Below are 25886 nucleotides of genomic sequence, written 5' to 3'. Positions count from 1 at the left end.
GGTTTCAGATGAGTTGCGGCTTAAAGAAATCGGTCTCTTCCTTTAGTAGTATAGATGAACTTCAGCAGAAACCATTCCCTTCTTGTAGGTGTATGAAGGAGAACATTGCCCTCAGCGTAGCTTGACATTATGGCATTACCAACGTTTACCCTCTGCCGTCGTACCATTCGATTTTTTGTTTTTCTGTTTGTTTTTGTTTTGTTTTGTTATTTTTTGTTTATTTGCAGAAAAGGTCTTTTTATTACTGGCAACATTTTGGATGTTGAAGCAGTAATAAGTAGATAGAACATATTCATTACATGAAAAAATGTTATATTTTAACGTTTAAGTACTTCTCCGTCTATGAATCGGGCAAAATGTTGATAAGGTGTGGCACATGAAGAAAAAAACACAGATATTTGTAAAATTTGCCTTTTTAAGATGTTGATAGGTCATGTTTAGTTGAAATGCACTACGGAAAAATGGCGGGAAAATGTTCACGCATTCTTTCCCTAGATAAGCAGTCAAAAATATCTACGTTACAGATTTTTTCAGGATAAACTTACATAGCTTTTTGGTAGTTTTCTAGATGTACTGAATATATTTTAGGCAAAAATGATTAAATTAGGGGATATGATGTGTCACCCATTGCCTGATTCTTACAAAGAATGGTACTTTAATGTCAAGTTACGTTATACGGAGTATACAAGTATATGACTTGTGGACAAAATTGTATATACATAACAAAAAGATTTTTTGATATTACAAGTTCATTTTGTAATATTAAAAAATATTTCATACTACCACTAAATTCAATTTGTAATATCAAAAATTCCTGAATTAGTAATATTATTTAGTAATTGTATGTTTCATTACGAGTGGAAGTAAAATATCGCAAAAAATCAACTTAAGTGTTTTTTTTTTTAATTTCTACATCGTAGCCGCCTAACCCTTTCAGTGCCAAAGCGACATTTATTGTCGTTTGTTAGTGTGGACTGCTAAAGCGACGTTGAGTGCAAAGGGACATTATTGTCGTTTAACATTAAGTGTGTCATTGGACCGATTGGTCCACTTTGATAATATAACATTTGAGTACCATCGTTCCGTTGCTGACTTTGAAAAGCTAACCTTGGACCGACCCTTGGCGCTCAAAGGTGTACATTGACGCTTACCCTACCGGTGCACCTGGTCCATGCTTCCAGTTTTAGCGGAGTCCGCGTTGCTCATTTGCTTTTGTTACTTTGTATGTATTATTTTAGTTACTTCGTGTTCTTTGTTGTGTATGTCTGTTTTCCATGTCTGGTCTTTGTAACTTGGTCACATTCTTTTGATTACCGCTATAACCTTGGTTCCCTTGATTATTCTGGTGTCATCAAATTTACCCAATCGGCCTATGGCACACAACTGGTCAAATACGTGATAACGCAAATATTCAGCAGTCCTAGAAGTTGATAAAATGGCCAAATAGAGAAATAGATGTAAAACCAGCATGGTCGCCTACATCAAAGTTGGCACTAGCAACATGCAACCTCAACATTGGTCTTTAACAATTGACACTCTGAGCTTTGAAAATATCCTATTAGCACTTCTTCCTGACACATATATAAGATCAAGAATCCCTTTGAGGTTTTCATTCTTCGTGACAACGATCACACTATACTCATCAACATGAACAAAACAGAGCTTACAGATGAAAAGAAAGTAAGTTTATGGAAATTTTGGAAAATTTTATCCTTTAAACTAGGGCTATAAAGACCAAAATGATTTATAAATGAGCGAAGGAAAAAAACAAATAATAGGTTTATTATGGTCATAAAATTTCGAAGTACCTGTTTGTACGTTCAAAACAATGAATGGAATAATGTACATTATATCCTTCAACTTTGTTCTCTTTGTTAATATCATTTATATCTATTCTATTTCAGTTAGAATTTAAAGATTCGCTTTTGGGATTTTTCCTTTTGATTGCTTTTCTGACATCAGAAACGGGAAATGTCTGCTTTATGTACACCTTGTTTAAGAAGAAATTCAGCACTATAACAGGTTTGAAAACTACTTTGAATCTCTCTTTTACCATTTTGGAATGAATTGTTCTATGTGTGCTTCTGTGTGCCTACTAGCTTTTATAGTTGTAAAGACGGTCTTTATCTTATTTTACAGATAGTTCGGTAACATTTTACTTGCTTACATGACAAGCCTTCATGAGTGAACCCATCGGTTTGCTTGAATACTTCTGCTGCATTTTTTCTCGAAATTGTATTTAAACGAAAAGAAATTTTGACAGGAATATGAAAAAATATCATGTTAGATATGCTGTATGTTGAATCGTTTGCATTTCAGGAAATTGGCTAAAGGCTTTAACCATATCTAATGCATGGCTTGGGGTGGCTTGTCTTTTACCACCTTGTATTTCCATGGTAAATGACTCATGGTTAGAGAATATGCTCGTTTGCAGAATGCAAGGATTCCTGGCAAATGTATGTCTTATGACCACATCCCTGTTACTTCTGTGCCAATCATCCGAAAGGTGTGTATTTCTTTTCATGTGATGATTTGAACATTATAAAATCGAAACCTTAAATTTTGGTTACGGGTTATGCACATATTGTAGCTGTAATTGTATACATACCTTTTATTAAAACCATCACAAACAGATTTAATAATATATATTTTTTTTGCTCTTGGTATAACTTCCCAATTTTTAGATGTTGCTTAACGATCTACTTTATTGTTTAAACGTGAATCAATGTTACATTGAGATAATATACTGTTGTATCATTGTTTTGTTTTGTTTTCTGTTTTGTTTTGTTTATTTGTTTTCATTTTGTTCTCTTTAAAGGTACTTTCTACAAGAAGATCGACATACAAAAAAAAGACAGGCCATTTTCAGAGTGTTAATACCCGGGACATTTATTTTTTCGGGTAAGGCATATTCTTCATTTCCAAGACAAAAATATTTAATTGTATTAAACATATGAACGACGGCTCTGGTTGAATATAATTGAGGTTTGTCAATGTCTTGCATTTAATTTTTTTTTTTATTTCACAGGACTGGTTGTAGGTCTTACGTCATTCAAGGCCGAACCGTTTACCTATGTTGGAGAACTCTATTCTTGTGATATGATAAATGATGTTTTTACGATGGCTATGGGTACATTTACTGTTGCTGTCCCATGTTTTTGTACAATAATGTTCTCTGTGTTGTCGGTACACAGACCGAAGAGATGTCGAGTACACCCAATTTCTGCATCAGACCAAGATGTTGACCGCATCGAGCTTGGATTCAGTCGCCATACTGCGACATACACAAGCCCAACGGAAGCAAAAGACAAGGAATCGTCAAAAGTGTTTGCGGTCCTACTGAGTCCTTTAGCAGCAGCAATTCTTACAACATTTCTCTCTAGACACGTTTCATATGTAGACTTTGATGGCAGTCATGAGTTAGTTCGACTAAGTTTGTTCTTTACTGGTATCGCCGTTCTGGTACAGCCCTGTATTCTACTTTTGTTTAGCAACTCACTAAAAACGTCTATTTTTGAACTTTTATTCCGACAAAAGATGGCATCAGTACACGTTACACAGCCTTTCAGATTAATACAGGACACGCCCCGACCTAGAAGTGACCTTATTTCCACTAGCGAAATACCCGCCTTTCTACAACAAAATAAAGAGATGGACATTCACGTTCAAGTTTCATCTAACATGCCATCGTCTGGAGAAGAAAATGAAATATCAAGAAAAGAATCGATATTATCGACCATCTCATGTGAAATTCAGTTTGCTACATTCCAAAATGCCGCACCTAAAGAAAGTTGCGAAACAGAAAGAGAAATACCTCGATACACAGAGCGGGAAAGACTAGTGTCGTTCTCAAGCACTACAAGTAACGACTCCTTGTTCATACGAATTGGAACTTCAATTGATGCAAGAATACCATGGGTGGCATCGTCACCAAGTATTGTACTTTCTGACAGCCTGCCAAAAATAAGGAGCCGCATTTCAATTGACACAATATCATCAAATTACAGTAAATCTAGGACAGGGTCATCAGATTCTGAACAGGAAATGCAAAGGCGACAAACGGCCCCACCATTAAGTTACAATATGTCATTGGTACATAAGATATTACCGCAAGCTTGGGTGTCAGAAAATATTCCTCAAGAGAGTCCTGTTAAACGCAGACATTCATTACACACCAAATCAACAAAACTTGGCGACAGAATGCAAGTAGTTGGGACTCTTACGCCAGTGGAAAGTGTTGGTTCGATGGAGGTTTCACCGAGAATTAGTACTGATTCAAGCTGTTTAATTGCTAGACATCCTTTGAGGATGAGTAGACTCCATTCGTGTTTACACAAACTAGAGGAGGCTTCTTCTCGAGACAGCCTTATATAAGGCATTTTTTTTCAGTTGAAATAAATTGAAATAATATGTGTAGTTGTTAGTATGTAATGAGAAGGAAATGTAAAAAAAAGTCTGCTTAATTTGATACTAACACATAAATTCCTTTGTTCGGAGCATGCTTATCACCATGTCTTTACTTGAAAAGACGGGAAAAACAGAGTATTGCAAGAACTTATGACAGCTTTCGAATATGTAGTTTGAACAGGGCGAATTAAGCGTGCTCTGCTTTTCTTTTTGAAATATTAGTATACGCGATGTATCCCATATCTGAATGATTAACTATATGTACGCGTATGTCAACAGTATACCTGCTAAACCATCAGCATTTCTTCAAATGTTCAGACCAACATTATTAGGTAGCAGTTTTTATATATATATAATTGTCTTCATGGGTATACATTCTATCTTAATCGTTTCAGTTTATTTTGTGAGTAAAAACAATCTAACATTGTGATAAATAACAGCTTGATCCAGCAGTTTGTATGAATTGAGAATTGAAAGTATGAAGAAACGGAAGTATTTTTTTTCATCAGGCCATTTTTATTTTCATAGTGTAACAAAATATCTAAAAATCATGACTATAATTCACAATTCAAAACATATTACATATTCTTTATTTAGTCAAGTGTATATATTTTGAGTCAGTTCGAATGAGAATTTCTTTCCAATTAGAAAAACGTGTGGCCATCCCGTGTCGCTTGGGCTTATTCCTTATATCAATTCTCGTTATACTTACACAAAATCTTCATTATTATCACTCTGTCAGAAAAATAAACCCGGTTATAACTGTGCGATTCCATTTTGTTTTTTTTCCTTGGAGATTTTATATATAGTTATACAACCGTATTGATAAATGCCTTCCCAACTTTCACTATGCGCTTGATATAAAAATCGGCTTTCCTTTCGACGGTATTCCAATTGGTATGATTGTTATTTTATCTCCACGATATTTCTTTTCAATATAGTCCTTTTTAATATTCCCGCTTTCATAACAATTAAAATTTGTTATAAGATATCAGTGGCGTATATACAGTAGAACGGTACTATTTTTTTTCCATAGGCGACAATAATGAAACTTTTAAAATAGTTTACCCCTTTAAAACAATGACTGAGTTATAAACTGACTTTTTCTAGTTATACTTTCATTTTCTTAACTAAAATGTGAGCAAAGTCATAGCAAAATTGTTATTTATAGCCCCTTTTCTATTCTAAGCAGATGATGATTGGGGTCAAAGTTCACCCTTTTCTGCTAATGGCACTCAGATTTAGAAAAAAAACTAATATAGAATTGTTAACAAAAAATATAATGCAATTTTCCCCATGTAGAATAATGTTATAGTTTGGAATTAATAGAATAATTTATATAACGGCACAACTTGCCCAAACATTAAGTCCGGGGGTATTTACTTAAGCAGGGTACACAAAAGGCCAACCTAAATATGAGAAATTGTACCGTTCTATCTATAACCACGTGCTAACAAATAATTTCGGAATTTGTTTTTATATATAGATGAATTTTCCGCATGACACTTTACGTCCTTATCGGAACTTCATCGGAAACATTGCTGAACGTCTTTGTTTCAAAAGTAGTAGGTTGAAATACATAAAATATAAAGAAACAGAAATTTATTGAATAGTAATCTGTATTTACTTGTACGGAAAGCGGAATATTCTTTTATGAGGTTATATCCAGGACACACATAGATTTCTTGATATCATATTTAGAGCTGAAGGTGATGTAATTTGAAACCAACGCCACACCAACCCTCCTTCGATCAGCAAATGTTAAGGGACAACAAAATAACGACAACAATAAAAACATGAGCTACAAAAACCAAAACTGGCTGTTATTCCTCACCTACATGTTGTTTAGTACAATTACAAACTTTACCTGTTTAATTGTGAGATTTAAAATTCTCAGAATGAAAAATTACGGCCGTCCTGCTTGCAAAATATATTCAGCTTCTCAGTGGCTCACTGGGACATCGATTGGCAATCAATGCGACAAGAATAAAAACAAACAACAATTATAGCAAAAAAATGACACCGCATAGAAACAACTAATACAAAACCAAATATACAACAAAATGACGCGATCTAGTTACAGCGAATACATCAACGAATTAGCAGCACTATAGCGCTGTCTAGATACAACTAATGCAACAAGAAGTATACAGCTGGCCTGACTAGATACAACTTACACACCAACATGGCACCTTCTAAATACAACTACTACACCAACAAATTTACAGCAAAAAAGATTTTACAGTGACTTTCCTACAACAATGACAGTCTTCTGTTACCAATCTGGTTAACAATTCAATGGATTGACAAAGCTATTGGGACATTTAAACTGACCAGTTGCTATTGTAAGAGTTGATGAATAGGTAGCCACTCACCCAAAAAAATTACCTGGTCAGGTGTAAGGCAGCCAATACTGGCTATGTTTCACATCATATGGAATTTTCTCAGCTTGTGAATATTACTCACAATGTGTTTTGAGGGAATTTAATGTGTTTTTTTTTACATAATTTGTATTTTTTGTACTTGCTAACACAGGAAAAGTACTAATGTGGAAAACTATTGGTTGTGAATATTGTTTATATTTTTCCAAGAAAAAAGCTTTAAACCCACAGGTCCCCAAGTGGATAGCAAATATGAAATGGCAAATTAAAGTAAAATAGTAACACTATATTATATGTGCACTTATCTTTGATATAAAACAAGTTATTACCATTGTTTAGATAGAGAAATGCTTTTACAGTGTTGTTAGGCGAAGATGATATAGCTATAAAAGGGAAACAGTTCAGGGAAATTCGTTTGCTTTATATGCTAAATTCCTTCCATTGTATGACTTAGTTGGACTATGGTACAAGCCGGATGTATTTATCAGAAAAAGATAAAATATTATCGTACAACTCAAAATCTATCATTGTTCATAAAGATATGGCGTATACATGTTGGAAAACCCAAATCAATTACAGACAATAATTATATATAGCACAGTAAGTTTAACTTTGCTTATCTTCCTTTTACAACAATAGGGAAATTAATGTAATAATTTACATGTATTATTTATTATTGTATTTATCAAATATGATGCAGTTGTTTTACTCCTAATGCGTAGTGGTTGAATATTAAAATCAATGTGTGACAAGACAGAAAATTAAAAAAAAAAAGAATGAAGAATTAAGATAATACAATGTTTTTCAAAGTCGCATCGTCAAAAATTTCTGCACACACATCTGCCATTAAAAAGTTTTGCACATATAACCAGCATAACCATTGTTTGTTTTTTGCTATTTAATTGACATGCATTTGAAAAGCGAGGAATGTAAACGTGTATAAAGAATTTTTGATTTCTTGGTACTATGAGATGACGGTTAAACATCAACAATCAGATACACTAATGTTATAGCAACCAATGAAAAACATTCTGAATATTTTTTTTTTCACTTGAACTTGAATATATTAGTAATTCGTTCGATATTTGAAATAAGCTTTCTGAATGAGTCTAGGTAGACATTGAATATAGATAAAAAAAAAATACCGAAACGTCAAAATTAAGGCAAATTCATGCATCAAAATCATTGTACATGGCATAAACGTGAAAACATGTAACATGATGTGATATTAGTATGATTATCTATATATTAATATTATCAACAAAATAACGGAGCAAATAATATAAACATGTATTTTCCAGAATCAAAGTTAATAACATGTCAACACGTCTAGATTATAAAAATGGTTAACTGTCCACTAGTGGTCACTGTGTTTGCTGTCCTAAATACTTTTCCACCCTGTCCACAATGTACGTATTTCAAGATATCTGTCTCAAAAGTCATACAATTATCGTTTAAAGGTACATTCTCACTTTATCAATTGGTAGTCAACATGATAATTTAATATAACGTATAAAACAGTGTTGATTTTTTGTAGTTGCAAAAATCAGAGTATTTTTTTTTAAAATAACAAGCAAACATACTATCAAAAATCATTTTTAAAAGTAATATAAATTTTAAATCTTACTTTACAAACTTTTATCAATATTAATCTGGACTTTACCTTTGATGTAGATGAGAGTCCCAATAGGGTAGCCATTGACGACCAGTTCCCTACCTACAACTCATCATGTAAATTGACTTGTGATATCCCTAACGGTACATCAGTTGGAGCCGTTGATCTGTACCAGATCATATCTCACAATGTGACACAGAAGATCACGACTAAGAAGTACGACAATGTCATAACTGCAGATATAACAGAAATTACTGGGAACAACGAAGTTCTATCTTTCTGTTGTTGTACAGAGGGAAACTGTGAAAATTACCGTGAAAATTTAGGGAGCACAATGGCGTTCGTTGGTAGTAAGTTTTCTGTATCTATGAATGTAAGTAAATCTTTCAAAACAACTATTGATTGAAATTCTCTCTGAATGGTAATTTCAAACAAACTAAAGAACCGTCTTTGAATGAAATACATACATATCCAAAGAAATATTTTTGACATTCAGAATAACTGAGATGATGGATAAGAGAATATTTGTACTTATTTCCATTGGAATGATATTAACTAATACAACTGACGACAGATGCTTTCATATTAAACGATATCGCTGGTTGGTTTGAAAACCTCAAACCCACGAATTCAAGAATCCACGAACTTGTGTTTCTTCCCTAATCCACGAATTAAAGTACATTCACAAAAGTTAGTTTAGATTGTACAGAAACATGTGTTAAAAGTAAATAAACACCCACATATAGCCAAATTTAATGTTTAAGAAGTTTTTGACGTGGAACAAGAATACAAACTAGGTTTTAATCATGCTGATAACCCATATTTCAAGAATAAATAATTAGAACAAACATTCTGAGGAATAAAATTTCTATTTCAATTTAATTGTAATGCATTTTTTAAACTTTTTATACACTCAACTCATTCTTAACATCTTTTAAAATACTATTTTTCATCCCGATGGGGTTGGTGTCTCTTTGACATATTCATCTTATGTATTCTCGTTATATTTTTTGTTTAAAATATTATAGTTGTTTAGTTGAACTTTACTTATTATTGACAGAGGAACCTCCGATAAACATTTCATTTAATTGTTTAATACTTGGTGAAGATACTTTACATTGCACGTGGGAATCATCAGACCCTTGTATACAGTGGGAGGTAACGTATATGTCAAGGTATGGACTATGTACAGGTCTATCGTGCAAACAATTAAAGAATAAAAAAAGCAAAATTTTATTTAAATTTTTCAGTCACATTTATTGAAAAAGTCGTATGTTATGTTGGAATGGCAATAAAATTAGTAAAATCAGGGTATTTTTATCAAGTTATAATACTTCTCGTATTTATTTTTATTACTGGTCACTTTGAGCCAGTCAACGTGTTTCTTCACTTTCACCTCATTTATTACTTGTAAAAGGTAATCAAATCTCTAAGGGCGGGCGGGAGGTTGGGGGTCATATCGAATATGTTAAATACACTTTAAAGAAAGTAGACAACTGATTGGTTCAAAGGTGATCCTGTATTTGATAAATGTTAACGCTTTGTTTAGAGAATTTAAAAGGGTCATGAAAGTCCATAAAAGCAATCTGTTTAAAATCGCAATGGTTATATAACCTGTTAGGTCGAATCGTTTGTATGTCAAGATTTTATTGAAACATTTGTAATTTTTTGTTTCATTGATTTCTGCTTCGAAACACGCTTTTTATGTATTATAAACCATTTTGAACACATACGTCTTGAACCGTTAATAATTCTTGTATTACACACTAGCAGCCAGACAGTTACAAAACTACATCAAATGTCATTTAAGAAATGTATTAAAACACCGAGGAGGTTTATATTAACAACGCCAGCTTTTGCCAAGGATAAGAAACGAGGTTCCTAATTTGAGATAAACATTTGTTTTAGATTTATATAGAAAAAAATTCCGTCATACTGAGCATTTTATCACATATTTACAACACTTTTTATCTTATTATTTCAGTTATGTATAAAAAGAAAAAAAAAACATTTTCAAACGTTTAATGTTAAAGAAATGCACCAAAAAAGAAAAATATATATATTTATAAAAACGCATTCTTCTAGTAATCTAGATAAATGATACGTTTATGCACATAGCCATATTAACTTACATATCTTCTCACAATTTGATTCAAGTAAGAAATCTATTCAATTATTATATAGATAGCAGCGATTTACCGAATTTTGGATAATTCACACTGTAAATAAGTTCGGTATTTTCACTCTCGGACTTTCTTCCGCCAAAACGTTACAAAACTTGGAGAAAAGCTATAAAATAAATAGGATAATCAATTAGTTATCGTGAATAACTGAAATATGATTACTCGTGCCAAGAACGCATTAAAATTTAACTTGCGCGCGGAACAAGTTCCACTCACTCGTTAAATCTAGGCGTTCTTTGGCACTCGTGAATTAATTATCTTATAATTAAAGAAGTAACACGCTTTCTGATCGGATAAAGAAATTGTCCATCATCTCATAGACCTAATTTTGTAATGTAACTGTGACCTTTTAGAATGATTTACTAGTTGAATTTTGATAGTAAAATTAGTTATAAGGAATGACTGTTATATTTTTTCGGACTATTTGAAATAACCTCAATGCCCGTAGCGCACACTTGAAACGCTGGACATTTAGTGTGCACCACGTGATTGTGGTTATTTCTTCATAGACCGAAAAAATATAACAGTCATTCCTTAAATAATTAGTCTTGAATTTCGGCTTATAAAAAGTTTGCTGTTCAAATAATTTTCAAACATTAAAACATGGATGAAGCTAACCTTAATGAAACCATCTTGCTTATAACCATTTCCAGTGTCTTTTTCTTAAGATCTTTACAGGGCAACTGTACGATGTCATCGCCTGCCTGTGACAATTTTTGTCCGTCATCGAAATGTTTTGTCAAAAAGGAGATTAGCTCTGCAACTTTTTGTCCCGAATGTGGACTTAAACTAAATGAATATACAACAAAGCACGAGGAAATAAAGTTCACCTTTTATGGTCATAATCTTTGGGGCGAGAGTACTTTTCATCGACATATCTTTATACAGGAACGCATTGGTAGGTCTTTAAATGGATCGAAAGCTTAATTTGACTGAACAAATTTGTTTGAATCATACTTTTTTCAGAACATTGTTTCAGATTATCGTTTCAAGGATAATTTGATATGAAAAAAAATAATGATACTTGAATTGCAAACCCCATTGATGACTCCTAAGTTTGGTGTCTCATTGACACGTCTGCAAATTGTTGTATTTGTATGGTACATGAATATTTCTTTAGCAAAGTTTGAATTTTCTGTTTTCCAGTGCAAATGGTTTCAGTTTCGAATGTTACTGTTGTCAAATCTACATTAAGCTCATTACTCATCCGATTCGAAGTTCCTTTGCTTCCTTTGCCATTCCACGATACTGCAAATATAACATGCGTTGCCGATAGTGATTTGGACACTCCATATCAGCATGTAAGTATTTGAACAATTAGGTATCATTATCTGAGAAATATAAGAATAAGAGAGAATAATATTGTTAATGTTTTATTCCTCTTTCGAAACAATGAACTTCAAGTAAGGTGACAACAGAAATACCGAAACTAATTCGATCTATAGTCAAGTCAAGTCCAAAATAAATCTGGCAAAATAGATATTTCACAATCGGAAGAGCTGGTACCGCAATGATCCTGACTTGGTTTAAGCATTTCAAACGAAATGGTGGTTTATACAGCGCACTAAAACTCCCTCTTTCATTGCAGCGTTAATATACCAGTGGTGTTTAAATATCATTTACATGCTATTGCGTTATAATAGGTAAATCAGCAGTCATATCAGTACAAAGAACTATTTACATAAACCATCATTACTCATTAGTGTAGAAGAAACTGAGTACTTTTCTTGGTTTCAAACGGAGACTACGTATTAAAAGTTCTTGCTTGATACTACTGTATTTTCTATCGTTCCTACAATCAGTACGACTGGGTTCAACACAGCGGAATACAAGTATGATAAAGTATAGATGGTATGAAAACTTCCGAACGATCTCAGAAATGTTTTATTTGCAAAGGTATTTTTATTGTGCCGGTATGTTAGGCAACAATAAAACACTTTTTTCAGAGTCAGGTGTTTCTTACTGCTACTGAAAGAATCGCCAGTATTCTAGTTGGTGACCTCCTACCACAGACACAATACGATATTGATATAAAGTGTAAGCTGATTGAGTCTGAATTGTGGAGCAACTCGTCTTCCGTCATAGCAAGCACAGAATCTGCAAGTATGGTTAAATATCATGAGCAGTTTATGACATATCGTTCTTCATGTATTAGCTTAAGTCTGACTCTTTGGTAAAATACACCAATTCCTGTAACACATTATATGGACTATGTTTGATTGAAGCGTAAGTCATTTTGTCAACTGTTTGCATTTTCTTTTTCTGATTTTTTTTGTATGCAAATCATCGAATAAATAATATTTATTTCATACAAAACCAAACTTTAAAGGGTTCTAATGCAATTCGTTATGTAGGTATACAAATTGAACGGAAATCTTATGAACAGGTTGATAATCTGTTATGTTTTCCCTGACACAGGGCCTCTTTCGGGACCAATAATACAACCAAATTCCTACACACTGACTAAATCAAGACTGTTTGTTTATTTCAAGGTAAGTGTCCATGAAAAGAATGCCTCCTCATAATAGCATTTATTTAAAATAATTTAAGGAATCGGCCACCATTCGCTAGATAGCGCGCTCAATGACAAAACCACTGATGTCTTTTTCGTTTCAGTAACATAGCTCGTGTCCATCTTATTAGTAGTTTCTCATAGTCTGTTCCCATCTTATTTTGAGCACCGCATAGTCTATACCTTTCCAATTTCTAGTACCTCCCATCCTGTAACCATATTTTTGCTACAATCGCCTAGTCCTTAGCCATCTATGTACTAAAAGAAAACGCTCTGTCTGTTCATATTTTATTACTGATGTCGCTGATTTGTATACATCTTGTTACCAGTACCGCTCATTAAATACCAATCGTATTACTAGTACCGCCCATTAAATACCAATCTTATTAGTAGTACCACCCATTCTGTACTCATCTTATTACTAGTACCGCCCATTCAGTACCCATCTTTATACTAGAATAACTCAGTTCTTACAAATCTTTTTAGTTGATTTTGTAACCCCGTACCCACCTTACTATCAGTGTAGTTTAATTTGAATGATTAAATGCCCATCTTACTACTAAGCATTATCGCACAGTATGGTTTTTCTACGTTATAACTAGTATGGCTCAGTACCGATCTTGTTTCTTGGTAGTAACGCATTGCTTAAGATGCCATAGATTACTAGACATCCCCCCACAAAAAAGCAACTGTATCAAAATGTCTTGTTTGTTCTTACTACTCAAATCAGTATGTTTATGTGTTTATATTTAGCACTGTGTAACCGCAGAACAGACGCCTTTTTGTCTACTTTTTACAGGAAATGGACAAATGGTTATCAAGGGGAACTATCATTGGATATAAAGTTGTTTCATCTGATAACACAACATGTGATGCATGTAACCTGAGTTCTATTTGTCTTTCAATCCCAATCAAACATAATCAAACGAAACTTAAGCTAGATATTTATTCAGTTAATAATCAGGGAGTTTCAGTCAACTACACACATATTGATATAACTAGGCATGGTAATTTTATGTATTTTTGTTGATAAATAATATAGTTATACACTTTAAGAATACAAAACTTATGAAATATAAATGACTTATAAACAAAATCAGATAGAAATGATTCTGCGAATGATGAATATTTTAACAATGATCATGGTTAATTATGTTTAAAAATCACGATAATTTATTAATGATCATAACATCTTAAAGAAAGAAATGAGACCGCATGCAATGTGAGAAAGAGTAATCAAGGGAACCAAGGTAATAGCGGTAATTAAAAGAATGTAATCCAGGAACAAAGACCAGACATGGAAAACCGACATACACAACAAAGAAAATAAAGTAATTAAAATCAAACATACAAAGTAACAAAAGCAAATGAGCAAGTCAGACTCCACTAAAACTGGGAGCATGAACCAGATGCACCTGTAGGGTAAGCGTCCTCTGCATTTCTAGAAATACCCGCCTAAAAAGTGAAGTTCGGGGTGGACAAACAAGGAAAGGAAAACTATGACCCGTTGAATAAATCAGTTTTCATGGTGCAGAGGGATACACCATAACGATCCACGAGTTCATGATGACGACCATAAAACTTCTGTAGTGATGACTTTAATCTTGTAGCAACATAACCCTGTTCCAGAAGCCTATTTGTTAGAGTTCTAGTGCGATACAAAAATTCTGCGTAGTTTCGGCAAGCTCTGGCATAACGTATGAATTGTAATATGAACACCCCATACGCAGGTGCTGAAGATATGTTGCTACAGATGAAAGGAAAGTTGACAATTCTGAATGGAAATCATAACGTTTGTCTTAAAGTCTGGTAAATAGTTTTCCTTTACCATCCAGTTCTAAGTGTAGGTCAAGATATGAGGCTGACTTCACATGTCTGTAGTATTCTTTATCTCAAGTTCTTTGGAGTAGATGCGATGTTTTAAATCCCCGAATTTAGGATTGTTTAAAGATAATACGTCATATTTATAGCGGGAAGATATTCTTTTTTCGGATCAGATCAGCTATAAAGTCAGCCTCATAAGAGTGAAGGAATAGGACGGCAAGTAAAGGAGCACAATTTGTTATCATTGGAATGCCGAGCGTTTGTTGAAAAAAACGTCCTCCACACTGGATAAATATGTTGTTAATTAAAAATTCCAGCATTTTGTAAACATCTTCCTCTGTATATTTGGAAGATGATTTGGGATTATTTCTTACGAAGTATGAGGAATCTTTACCAAGAAGAAATACTTTGTATACACTATTGTATAAATGCCACTGTTCATATTCAAACAAAAATGTTGCTATTGATTTACAATTTAAGTTAAATAATCGTTTGTAAATGTTAGTTCTGAATAGAATATTTAACTTTATTAAGAATTCCCACCAATAGAAGTTATAGTTGAAAAAGACCCAGGGAGAAGTATGATATGGCTGTCTACATATGGGAAAAATGGCGTAGTCGATGGAAAAGTTATTAAAGTATACAGTTGCAGAGGTACATGGAAGTTTGGAGCAGTGGCGTGTGAGGTACATCTCTCTCTCTCTCTCTCTCTCTCTCTCTCTCTCTCTCTCTCTCTCTCTCTCTCTCTCTCTCTCTCTCTCTCTCTCTCTCTCTCTCTTTGTGTGTAAGTGTGTATACTTTAGATTGGTACCATCCAGTACATGCAACCCACACAGTTATTTCTTGGTGTGCGCAAGCTACTCCCAATAGACAGTTAATGTATATAATTGACAACTGATAGTTTTAAATTGTGTTAATGTAATTATTGTTAGCAAACATGTATTTCTACTAGAAATAGATATATATGTGTGATAAGCAGTGTAATTCACAGTTTGTTTCTGTTTCATAGTTTCCAATGAAAAGCTGCTAAGGGTTTAACGTGCCACTAGCCAATAAGTTGAAATTGTGGCATTATTAAAAAAACGCAAATGCAGTCTGAAAAATCATACTGAGACCAGACCATAAAGAACAAAGAAAACCAAAAAGGACCATGATAACTTTATAAAATGCAAGAGCATAAATTTGAATATTTGTTTAAAAGCGGTCGTTGTGTCTTTTTTACCTGCGTCACCAACGGTGAAAGCAGGTCAAGTAGCCGCTCGACTTCCTCCCATCGTTTGCCGGTCAGATGTCACGCGTAGGGGTATCTACTTTGAGTAATCTGTAACTCTAAATGCTTTGAACCAATATCATTGAAACTTTGTACAGTGATTATATACGTATTGAAGATATGTGCCTCTTTTTATGGAGAAATTTGATTATCATTTTTTTTTCTTTTTCCACATGTTTTTGCATGTTGAACCTCGCCATTTGTGTCAATTTTATACCTACTTTGTGTAATCTGTAACTCAAAAATGATCAAACCACAATTATTGAAACTTTTCACAGTGATGACATATAATTATTTAACATGTACACCTGGAGCTGAATTTTCCGCATATGACCCTGAACCATTTACATTTCATTTATAACTGGAAGGTATCCGTTCGCTAAATATTTGTTCATCCTGTTTATTTTAGTCTGATTTTCACATGCAGCTAGTCAATGGAAGTACAAGTATGTATATCGCAAACACAACGGATGTTAACAGATTCTTTGGGGTCACCTTGGAACATTCAGATGGCATCGTTTGGGAGAAACGAGGCTGCTCATTCAATTGCCGTTTCTGCTGTATGTTATAGAACAATGAATTATTTAGTTAAATGCTACAAAACTGAACATTTTTTTTAACATTATTGTACGGAAAGCTTCCTTTTGATATGTATTCTGTATAATTTATTGGAAAATGTGTCTTTAAGGCTGTAACAAACTCTCGGCTACTTTTATTTAATTTGCAAAATGTTGTTTGAAAATTAAAAAAAAACACAGAATTGATGTTAAATAAGTAGTACATTGTTATAAGTAGTGTTACTTGTAAAACTTCCTTATAAAAATGTGTTTGTTAACATCATTATCTAGTTCCCACCAAGCCATCAGCGCCTAATATTGGTAAAGAAAGGCTGTCTTCAAACATTTTGTCCTTACATTTGAAAGATGGGTTTTGTGCACAGAATCAGTGGGTTCCATTCCGATATCATGTAACATTTTATCCAGTTGATGGTACCATACCAGGTTGGTCGGTTTTTCGAAGTTAAAGAGTGTTGTTTTATTCGTTATATCATTGACTGTTCGTTTAATCGCACAGTTGAATCTTTAATCAAATGCTATTTTGTGATTAATTAAGTATTAATCATAACAAAATTGTTTTTCAAAAATATGAATGGATAAGATCTAGTTTAGTACATTGTAATATTTAAAAGAATAATCAAGGGAACCACGATTCTAGCGGAAATCAAAAGTATGTAATCCAGAGACAAACACGAGACATAAAAACATACAAACAGAACATAAGAGCATAAAAGCTAAAATAATACATTAAAAGTAACAAATGTAAATGTGCAATTGACTCTACCAAAAACTGGGAGCATGAACCAGGTGCGCCGGTAGGGTAAGCGTCCTCTGTTTTTTTTGTTTTTTTTTTAGAAACACTTGCTCATAAAAGTCGTCCGGGTTAGACGAAAGAGGAAAGGAAAACTATGACGTATTGAAAAAATCAGTTTTCGTGGTTCAGATAAAACTGTTAACATGCAAAAAAAAATACTGTATTATTCTGCTTTAGATCAATCATTGCAAATCTATAATATCTCGTTGTAGCAAGAAACAAAACAGTACTGGCTACTCCATTCCTACAAAACATTTCACTCGAACATGTCAGCATCAATAAGATGTATGAAATATCTCTAAGAATTGAATCAAAGTCTTCCGAGATGAGCAATGCTACAGTTATACGATTTCTCACAAGAACAGGTATGTTACATTGAGATACTCTGGCGGCCTTAAGAAATAAAAGACAGTTCTTCTGTCTGATCTTTATCCTTCAAAATCATTGTAGTAAGTCTTCGACAATTTCCTTGGTGTTTTATTGCTTTTACAGTGGATTATTTTGATTTATACGTTGATTATCTTTAACAGTAAAATCAACAAAATTAATGAAAAAAAATGATACTGTACAAATCATACATTCACTTGCTTGAAATGATCAAATTATTGTCTCAAATTGCTTTACAGACTGAAAACTGTAGACCCACACCTTTAGCTGTTTTTAAACATCAGTCTTGTATGATTACTAATTGTTTGTATTATGTTTGTGTACTTTTACACCCTCTGACTATTATTTATAGAAAAAAAATCGACTTGAGGAGTAACATTGCGAATATCAAGTTGGTACATACACGCATATATAGAGACCTTGAGATATGATATACTCAAAGAAACAATCCTTTGTTTAATAGAAAGTGCAGCTGTAACAAATCGACTTGTTATTGTTCTAGTTTAATGTAAAATTCATGATATTGATATATATAACTTTTCATCAGTTAACTTGATTTGTTTCTCCTTCTTTTGTAGAAACGTTGACGACATCAAATGGAACTCTTTCATTTGTTGCAGTCTGTAGCTGTATTGCTGTAATTTCATTCGTTATCATTTTATTGCTTTTCCGGTAAGTTTCAGTTCTGTGTATGGTGTGCTTGAAATTTTGTGTGTGAAAATAGTAGAATTTCGTATCCGAGTTTCTAGAAAAGCAGAGGAAGCTTATCCTACCGGTGCACCTGGTCCATACTCCCAGTTTTTAGTGGAGTCCGAGTTGCTCATTTGCTTTTGTTACTTTGTATATATGATTTTAGTTATTTCATGTTCTTTGTTGTGTTTGTCTGTTTTTCATGTCTGGTCTCTGGATTACATTCTTTTGATTACCGCTATAACCTTGGTTCCCTTGATTACTCTCTCATTCACAACTCCCCTCCCCGTTTGAAGAATGGTATAAAGTGATAGCGTACTGTGTTACTTTACGTTTTCTTTCCGGGTTTTACATGTTGTACATTGTTTTAATACCTACATTTTATGTTTCGTTTTATGGTATTCAATGATATTTCTTTAATAATAATTTACATCGAAAGAAAATTATAATATATATATATATATATATCTTCACTCATGCAAGAACCTATTATTCGTTAATAACTGCACTTATGAGTAGCTTTATTCTATTGTGAAATCATAAAACCACAATACGATGACCATCCTTGTCCGAAAACACGAACATTACCGTCGTTCACAACAGTATAGTTATAAATACGGACGCGTACTACATCATTTTTATTGAGACGAAGAACTGCAGATTGGGATCCAGCATTCCAAGTGGTCGAATCCCCAGAATATGTGATGACAACGGATTGGTCGTTTTTAGCAATTTCCGTTTCAATATCTTCCATTTGATGACTTAGAATAACCACCGAAAAAAAGTATAATCCTGGTTGTGGGGCCGTGAATAATCCTGTACTTGGATTGTATCCACTTCCTAGATTTGTCCAAACGTGTTCAAATTTTACTGTCTGGTGAATTGCTAAATGTTCTTTGTGTGAATTCATTATTGCACTAAATCCTACGTTGGTATTCATGGTATTATCTGTCACTAGAAATCTGCCTGCTAAAATATGGAATGGTCACTAAGTTACACGTAGCTATGAATTCAAAAAGTGTGTTTATGAAAGGTTATTTTTATACTTGATGTTACATATGGTTCGAATCTAAGAATGAACTTTTGATCTCGATTAATACATAAGTAATAGCTTTTAAACAGTTCGTCGAATTATTGCAAAGGATTAAGGATTTTTTTTTAAAAGATTTGAACAAAGTATTGTTAATAATGCTTTATACTAATTTCATGACTTAATTATTATAAATCAGTGGCTACTATCTTTACTTTTCTGATTTATGTGATGTATCCAACACTAATTTGAAGAAATGATGTGTTATCCCTGCTCTTCGTAGTGTTATTGTGTATTGTTGTTTTTTAAAGACAAGCTTAATACCAGTATTTCATGGGATACAGGATGTCCATTATTATTTATAAAATATCCAACTAGCAACTTCTGTGAAATATTAAGTAATGTGCCCTAACCAGCACATATTGAAAGAGTAATCAAGGGAACCAAGGTTATAGCGGTAATCAAAAGAATGTAATCCAGGGACAAAGACCAGACATGGAAAACAGACATACACAACAAAGAACATAAAGTAACTAAAATCATACATACAAAGTAACAAAAGTAAATGAGCAACTCGGACTCTACTAAAAACTGGGAGCATGGACCAGGTGCACCGGTAGGGTAAGCGTCCTCTGCTTTTCTAGAAACACCCGCCGAGTTGCTCATAAAAAGTCAAGTCCGGGGTAGACAAACGAGGAAAGGTGGACTATGACCCGTTGAATAAATCAGTTTTCATGGTGCTGATGGATACATCATAACGATCCACGAGTTCATGATGACGACCATAAAACTTCTGTAGTGATGACAGAATCTTATAGCAACATAACCCTGTTCCAGAAGCCTATTTGTTAGAGTTCTAGCGCAATACAAAAAGTCTGCGTAGTTTCGGCAAGCTCTGGCATAACGTATGAGTTGTGATATGAACACTCCATACGCAGGAGCCGAAGGGATGTTGCCACAGATGAAAGGAAAGTTTACAATTCTGAATGAAAAGTCATTACGTTTGTCGTAAAGTTTGGTCAATAGTTTTCCCTTACCATCGATTTCTAATTGTAGGTCAAGATATGAGGCTGACTTCACAGTGTCTGTAGTATCCTTTATCTCAAGTTCTTTGGGGTAGATGCGATGTATCAAATCCCCGAAATTAGGATTGTTTAAAGATAATACGTCATCTATATAGCGGAAACTGAGATTGAAGGATCTAGCCAAACTTCCATTGAGTTTATAGCAAAAAATGAGCATTGCATGAATCATTTATTGATTTTTCCTTTTATTTGAAAGTTTATCATCGTTTGCATAGCAAAAGGTTGATTTTAAATGTACATTTAACATCTATTTATTTCTTTATCTTAGATAACTTCTAAAGATTTTACGCAAACCTCTATGAAAAACATCGACATCTCCTTTACGCCCTGGTATTTGGTTCATAAATAATTGTGCTTCTTCATTTTCTTTCTGATGAAGTGTTTTAAGATATCTTAGATAGTTCTCTTTTCTTCTGAAGTTTCTCCTTTCAGCCCACAGCTCCATCTCCAGTTTAGCGATGTTGTAGTCAGAGGTGTCCTTTAAGTCCTTCATAACATTGGAAAGAATATGTAGTTCTTCGTTTTGATTTCGCTGTTCGTCAACTAGACTACTTACTGTTGATTTTAAATTATTAATCCTCTCTGTCAGTTTGTTTCCATTGTCTATCATTGGTACAGACAAATTAACTAAGTCATAATTCGATACAATTACAAACAATCTGACCAATAACTGAATAAATAACACCATTTTCCCTATCCCCTATCTTTAAGGCTTTGACCTTCCACAGGCAGTACGTATGGATAAGAATGTCAAGAGATAATTTTAAATGTCATGTACCGTTAGAAAATTCAAAAGAATACTAGTATCTCAAACTTTATTGTATTTCCCGGTAGTTGATTTACATTTAATTTTGTGCAAGATTGAAATTGATTTAAAAATGCATCTTCAGGATAACCATACAATTAATACAATTCGCATATAATGACTTCGGCAAAAAATGTGTAATTAGGACGGGACTTCGCATGATTTGACATCAGATCACAAAGCATTATATTTCATAAACAAACTAAATTGTTAATTGGCACATCACAATATAATTATTTTGGACCATTTGAATCGTCTTACTATGTTATATAAATAAATGTAAACGTGTTCAAGTAATAATTATTTAATTTGGGAATTGAATGTCTTTCTTGATCTTTTGTAGACCTGTTTGCACTAAATACTGCAATTACCAACCTAGGATAGATCTTCCCCAAGTAGAGAAAGGAAGTTCAAAAGAATGCTATTCAATATTGAATCAGACACAACGATGAACATGCATCGGTTATTTGTTAAAATGTTAATTTTTTTCATTTGTCATGAAATCATTTGCTATGTATATAATCTTTCTCCGAATTCTGGTTTAAACATAGATTTCTTTGAAGGTTGAATTCTCTTAATATAGGAGAGTTTATCTCTAACATGCACTTTAATGTAGGTCAGATTATTTCAACTGTGGAATTATATTCTGATGATGGTTTGCATTGAGGTTTATTTTCGCTTTTTGGTTTTTCATGGAATTTTAATTCAAGTGTATAATGCACAGCAATCTGATTGTGACATTATTGATTCCTCGCTACGGACTAAAGTTTGTGCCCTTGAGAATCTTGTGAATACCATCTTGATGGATAAAGCCAAGGACAGTAAACTCCTGAATAATCTTCAAAGGGAACTAAACGAAGTGAAAAACAAATATGATACTGAAATTCAATCTCTGGAATATGAACTGATGGCCACGAAAAATGCAATGCGTGAAACAGTGAAAGAAGTGCAAGTGCTAGAAAAAACATTGGGAATGAATGAATCAGTGGTTAAGGATTTATTTCGTGCGTATTTATGAAAAAACTTAATTGTCACATTAGTAAACAACTTACTGTCTTTCGTCAGTGTATAACCTATGAGCAGAAAATATGAATACAAAAAAGTCTCGAAATTAACAAACAAAATAACCAATCTAATATTTCAGCAGGGAACACAGCCTATAAGATATTCACAACTGGATTCTTTTAGTAGCAGTCTGTGTAAGAATCATGCAAATTCTGAAAAATGTGATACACCCCAAAAAAGTCCACATATTTTTATTTTTGTAATTCAGTTGTTTTATGGGTCTATACCATGAAATGAGTAATTATTCATTCAAATCTGCCTGCTCTTAGGAGACAATTAACATTGAAAATCCAGTAGATTCTATTGTATTTGAGAGTCCTTTACAGAGTTATCTCCCTTAATTTTAAAATATACGGTGCATTCTATATAATTTTTATCTCCTAAAACCACGGGTTATATGAAAAATCACATGTTATTTTCTGTTTACTATGACATTTCAAACAAAATGTCATTCGTCTAAGAATTAGTATAAATTTGGAAAAAAAAATGTTTTCATTCGTTCTCATCCATAATTCACTTTGATAAATTTCCATTCTGAAGACATGATTTATGGCCTAAATACACAAATTTATTTCAGAAAAAAGAATGCTGCTCCCAGTAACATCAAGCCCGATGAGATCAAATGGAATTGGGTTTAGTGCGTCTTTAAACAGACACCTCGAAAACCTTGGGATTCATCAAGTGATTGTGTTCGACAACGTTATTACTAACTATGGGTCTGGCTACGATAAAATTACAGGAGTTTTTAAAGCTCCTGTCTCCGGCCTATACTTCTTTAATGTAGTGATAATGAGTCATAACACTGAGGATATAGAAACCCAAATAGTAAAGAATGGCATTCAACTCGTAAATACTTATTCTGGAGATTCGACCACGTGGAACCAGGGGACACAATCCACCGTCGTTTATCTAAATCCTGGAGATGACGTTTATGTTCACATCCAAGACAATAAGGGAATCAACGACGGAAATATCCGTGTTTTTGGTGGTCACTGGTCCTCTTTTTCTGGATTCTTGATTTCTTTTTAACTACAGCTATCTCGTCAGAATTTATGTTTAAATATTATTAGGAAACAATGTCTTTGTTTAAGATAGGATTGGCGGTCAAAACGTTAAATGATGAACATAATACTTTTTAACGAGTGTTAAAATTGAAATCCAGGTAAACAACAATCGAAGTAATTCATTATATTGATAAACATTCTATTATTTTGGAAATTGTTTCTTTTAAATCTCGTTTAAGACATTTTTAATCTTTGATATGTTTTGTTAATTTTTAAATGTGCCACTGTGACGTTTCATGTTGTTTGTTAAAGCGGTAGTCAAAAGAATGTAATCCAGAGACAAAGACCAGACATGGAAAACACATACACAATAAAGAACATAATTAAAGTAACTAAAATCATACATACAATGTACCAAAAGCAAATGAGTAATTAGGACTCCACTAAAAACTGGGAGCATGGACCAGGTGCACCTGTAGGGTAAGTGTCCTCTGCTTTTCTAGAAACACCCGCCGAGTTGCGTTTGTGTGCCATTGGTCTCACTTACCACTCCTGGGTGATAGGGTCAGCTCACTATGGTGTCCCAGAACACATGAACCTAGATCTATGCAAATGAAAGTGCATAATATCTCTCTCTCTCTCTGAATAGGTTAAAATGTGGATTTTCAGTATTATTTATTAAGTCAATTTTGTGAAAGATTTCTACAATCATCTTACCATTTGTACAATGATTTTGAAAGTCTTATTTTTCAAGCTTCACTCATTATGGAATTCACTGTGAAACTTTGAAATTATTTTTGTAACATGCAATGTAATGAAAACGATAGAAGTGGTTTAGTGAGACCATTGTCAATGTTCAAGGACATTACTGAACTACTTTGATGATACATATTTTCCTGTATATCTAAAAACCATTTTTAGAATCAACTTTAAAAGACACTCTGTATATAGAAGGGTCTGAAAAATTCCCAACGATGTTAAAACTGTCAAATTTGCGATGCAAAGTTTTGGTAGTTCCTTCCGTGGGAATCGAACTCGTACCACTGTGACATCTATATAAAAACCGCGTGCACAAGGTCCAGCGCCCTAGACCACTCGGTCAGCTATATAAAAATATTGCCTTCGCTGGCCGAGGTCATTGCGCCTCGTAAAATTAATCTAGGGATATAACTAAGTACACGATGAATGGTAGTATGGGACAGCTTATTTAGGTGTTATTATGTAAAATAGAGGATCAATTTGATGATACATATCACAAAAAATCAATATTATACAAACGACTCAGAATGTGACAACTCTATTCGCTACACTGCTCCATCGGATGAAACTGATACAAGAAAGATATTGTAAAATTATAGAAGGGTCTGAAAATTTTCCAACGATGTCAGAACTGTCAAATTGGCGATGCAAATTTTTGGTCGTTCCCTCCGCGGGACTGGAACTCGTACCGCTGTGACGTATTGCCTAGCAGGCCGAGTGGTCTAGGATGCTGGACTTTGTGCACGCGGTGTTGCCATAGATGTCACGGCGGTACGACTTAGAATCCCGCGGAGGGAACGACCAACAATTTGCTTCGTAAATATATATTTATGTCGAGAGAGCTATTGTCATAGCTAGAATCTTGCCGCATGTTCTTTACTTGAAATATGCAATATGACAGATTGCGCAGGAGGAGTATGAATGCAATCTTCCCGGTGCACATGTTGTTACTTCTAGTTGTTTTGGAAGAGTAATCAAGGGAAACAAGATTCTAGCGGAAATCAAAAGAATGTAATCCAGGGACAAAGACCACACATGGAAAACAGGTAATCACAACAAAGAACATAAAGTAACTAAAATAGTACATACAAAGTAACAAAAGAAAATAAGCAACTCGTACTCCATTAAAAACTGGGAGCATGGACCAGGTGCACTTGTTGGGTAAGCGTCCACTGATTTTTTAGAAACACCCACCGAATTGCTTATAAAATGTCAAGTCCTGGGTAGACGAAAAGGGGAAGGAAATCCATTAATTTTTCAGGATCTACATTGAACTAATATCCGTACAGGAGTAACAACTGTTGTTGTAGGTCTGCAGACCCTCTTTGACAGCTGTTAAAAGTTTTGAAATAGGTTTGGTGGTACATTTTGCAGATCCAGCTTTGTGACGTTGTTTGTCTGGATTCTTGTGGAGTTAGGAATCCGGTACATAGGCGGTAAGGAAAATCGCAATCATCATTTTTGGCAGAGAGACCAAAAGAGAATAACATAAATTTAT

General features: G+C 33.7%; 3 protein-coding genes across 4 annotated transcripts; 2 read left to right on the top strand and 1 right to left on the bottom strand.

Annotated features, from left to right (window-relative positions):
- The first annotated feature begins 1647 nt into the window (after positions 1-1647).
- LOC148628903 (uncharacterized) lies at positions 1648-4374 on the top strand. Its single transcript, XM_088564744.1, has 5 exons — positions 1648-1680; positions 1905-2022; positions 2320-2506; positions 2819-2901; positions 3029-4374. Exons 1-5 carry the CDS (start codon positions 1648-1650, stop codon positions 4372-4374), a joined length of 1767 nt encoding a protein of 588 aa, XP_088420870.1.
- A 2895-nt stretch (positions 4375-7269) lies between these two features.
- On the top strand, positions 7270-23342 carry LOC148628901 (uncharacterized). 2 transcript variants are annotated; one of them, XM_088540461.1, is made up of 16 exons: positions 7270-7388; positions 8090-8197; positions 8463-8753; positions 9464-9578; positions 11255-11484; positions 11733-11887; positions 12533-12689; positions 13005-13078; positions 13898-14105; positions 15457-15608; positions 16602-16752; positions 17041-17193; positions 17776-17928; positions 18529-18622; positions 21904-22022; positions 23203-23342. In XM_088540461.1, the coding sequence occupies exons 2-15, from the start codon at positions 8131-8133 to the stop codon at positions 22010-22012; spliced, it is 2109 nt and encodes a 702-aa protein (XP_088396587.1). In that variant the 5' UTR covers positions 7270-7388; positions 8090-8130; the 3' UTR covers positions 22013-22022; positions 23203-23342. The 2 variants fall into 2 exon arrangements, with proteins under 2 accessions (XP_088396587.1, XP_088396579.1); XM_088540453.1 differs by lacking the exon at positions 23203-23342 and having other exon boundaries at positions 21904-22759.
- LOC148628902 (heavy metal-binding protein HIP-like) lies at positions 19130-21505 on the bottom strand. The gene is made up of 2 exons (XM_088540472.1): positions 21050-21505; positions 19130-19609 (listed from the first exon to the last, which is right to left on the bottom strand). Exons 1-2 carry the CDS (start codon positions 21441-21443, stop codon positions 19167-19169), a joined length of 837 nt encoding a protein of 278 aa, XP_088396598.1. The 5' UTR covers positions 21444-21505; the 3' UTR covers positions 19130-19166.
- Positions 23343-25886: the final 2544 nt, after the last annotated feature.

Source organism: Perna viridis, chromosome 1 (genome assembly GCF_037379345.1).
Source record: "Perna viridis isolate PV_CMFRI_1.1 ecotype Kerala chromosome 1, ASM3737934v1, whole genome shotgun sequence".
NCBI classification, from domain to species: domain Eukaryota; kingdom Metazoa; phylum Mollusca; class Bivalvia; order Mytilida; family Mytilidae; genus Perna; species Perna viridis.
Note: the sequence above shows the minus strand (reverse complement) of the source record. Positions and strands in the feature narration are given on the sequence as shown.

Excerpts from the sequence above, each read along its gene's own strand:
- LOC148628903 (XM_088564744.1), top strand. The coding sequence starts at position 1,648 with ATGAACAAAACAGAGCTTACAGATGAAAAGAAA. Across the intron at positions 2,507-2,818 it reads CTGTGCCAATCATCCGAAAG|GTACTTTCTACAAGAAGATC; the intron begins GTGTGTATTTCT and ends TTCTCTTTAAAG. Across the intron at positions 2,902-3,028 it reads CGGGACATTTATTTTTTCGG|GACTGGTTGTAGGTCTTACG; the intron begins GTAAGGCATATT and ends TTTATTTCACAG.
- LOC148628901 (XM_088540461.1), top strand. The coding sequence starts at position 8,131 with ATGGTTAACTGTCCACTAGTGGTCACTGTGTTTGCTGTCCTAAATACT. Across the intron at positions 11,888-12,532 it reads TGGACACTCCATATCAGCAT|AGTCAGGTGTTTCTTACTGC; the intron begins GTAAGTATTTGA and ends CACTTTTTTCAG. Across the intron at positions 14,106-15,456 it reads TATTGATATAACTAGGCATG|AATTCCCACCAATAGAAGTT; the intron begins GTAATTTTATGT and ends AACTTTATTAAG.
- LOC148628902 (XM_088540472.1), bottom strand. The coding sequence starts at position 21,443 with ATGGTGTTATTTATTCAGTTATTGGTCAGATTGTTTGTAATTGTATCG. Across the intron at positions 19,610-21,049 it reads TGTCGATGTTTTTCATAGAG|CAGGCAGATTTCTAGTGACA; the intron begins GTTTGCGTAAAA and ends TCCATATTTTAG.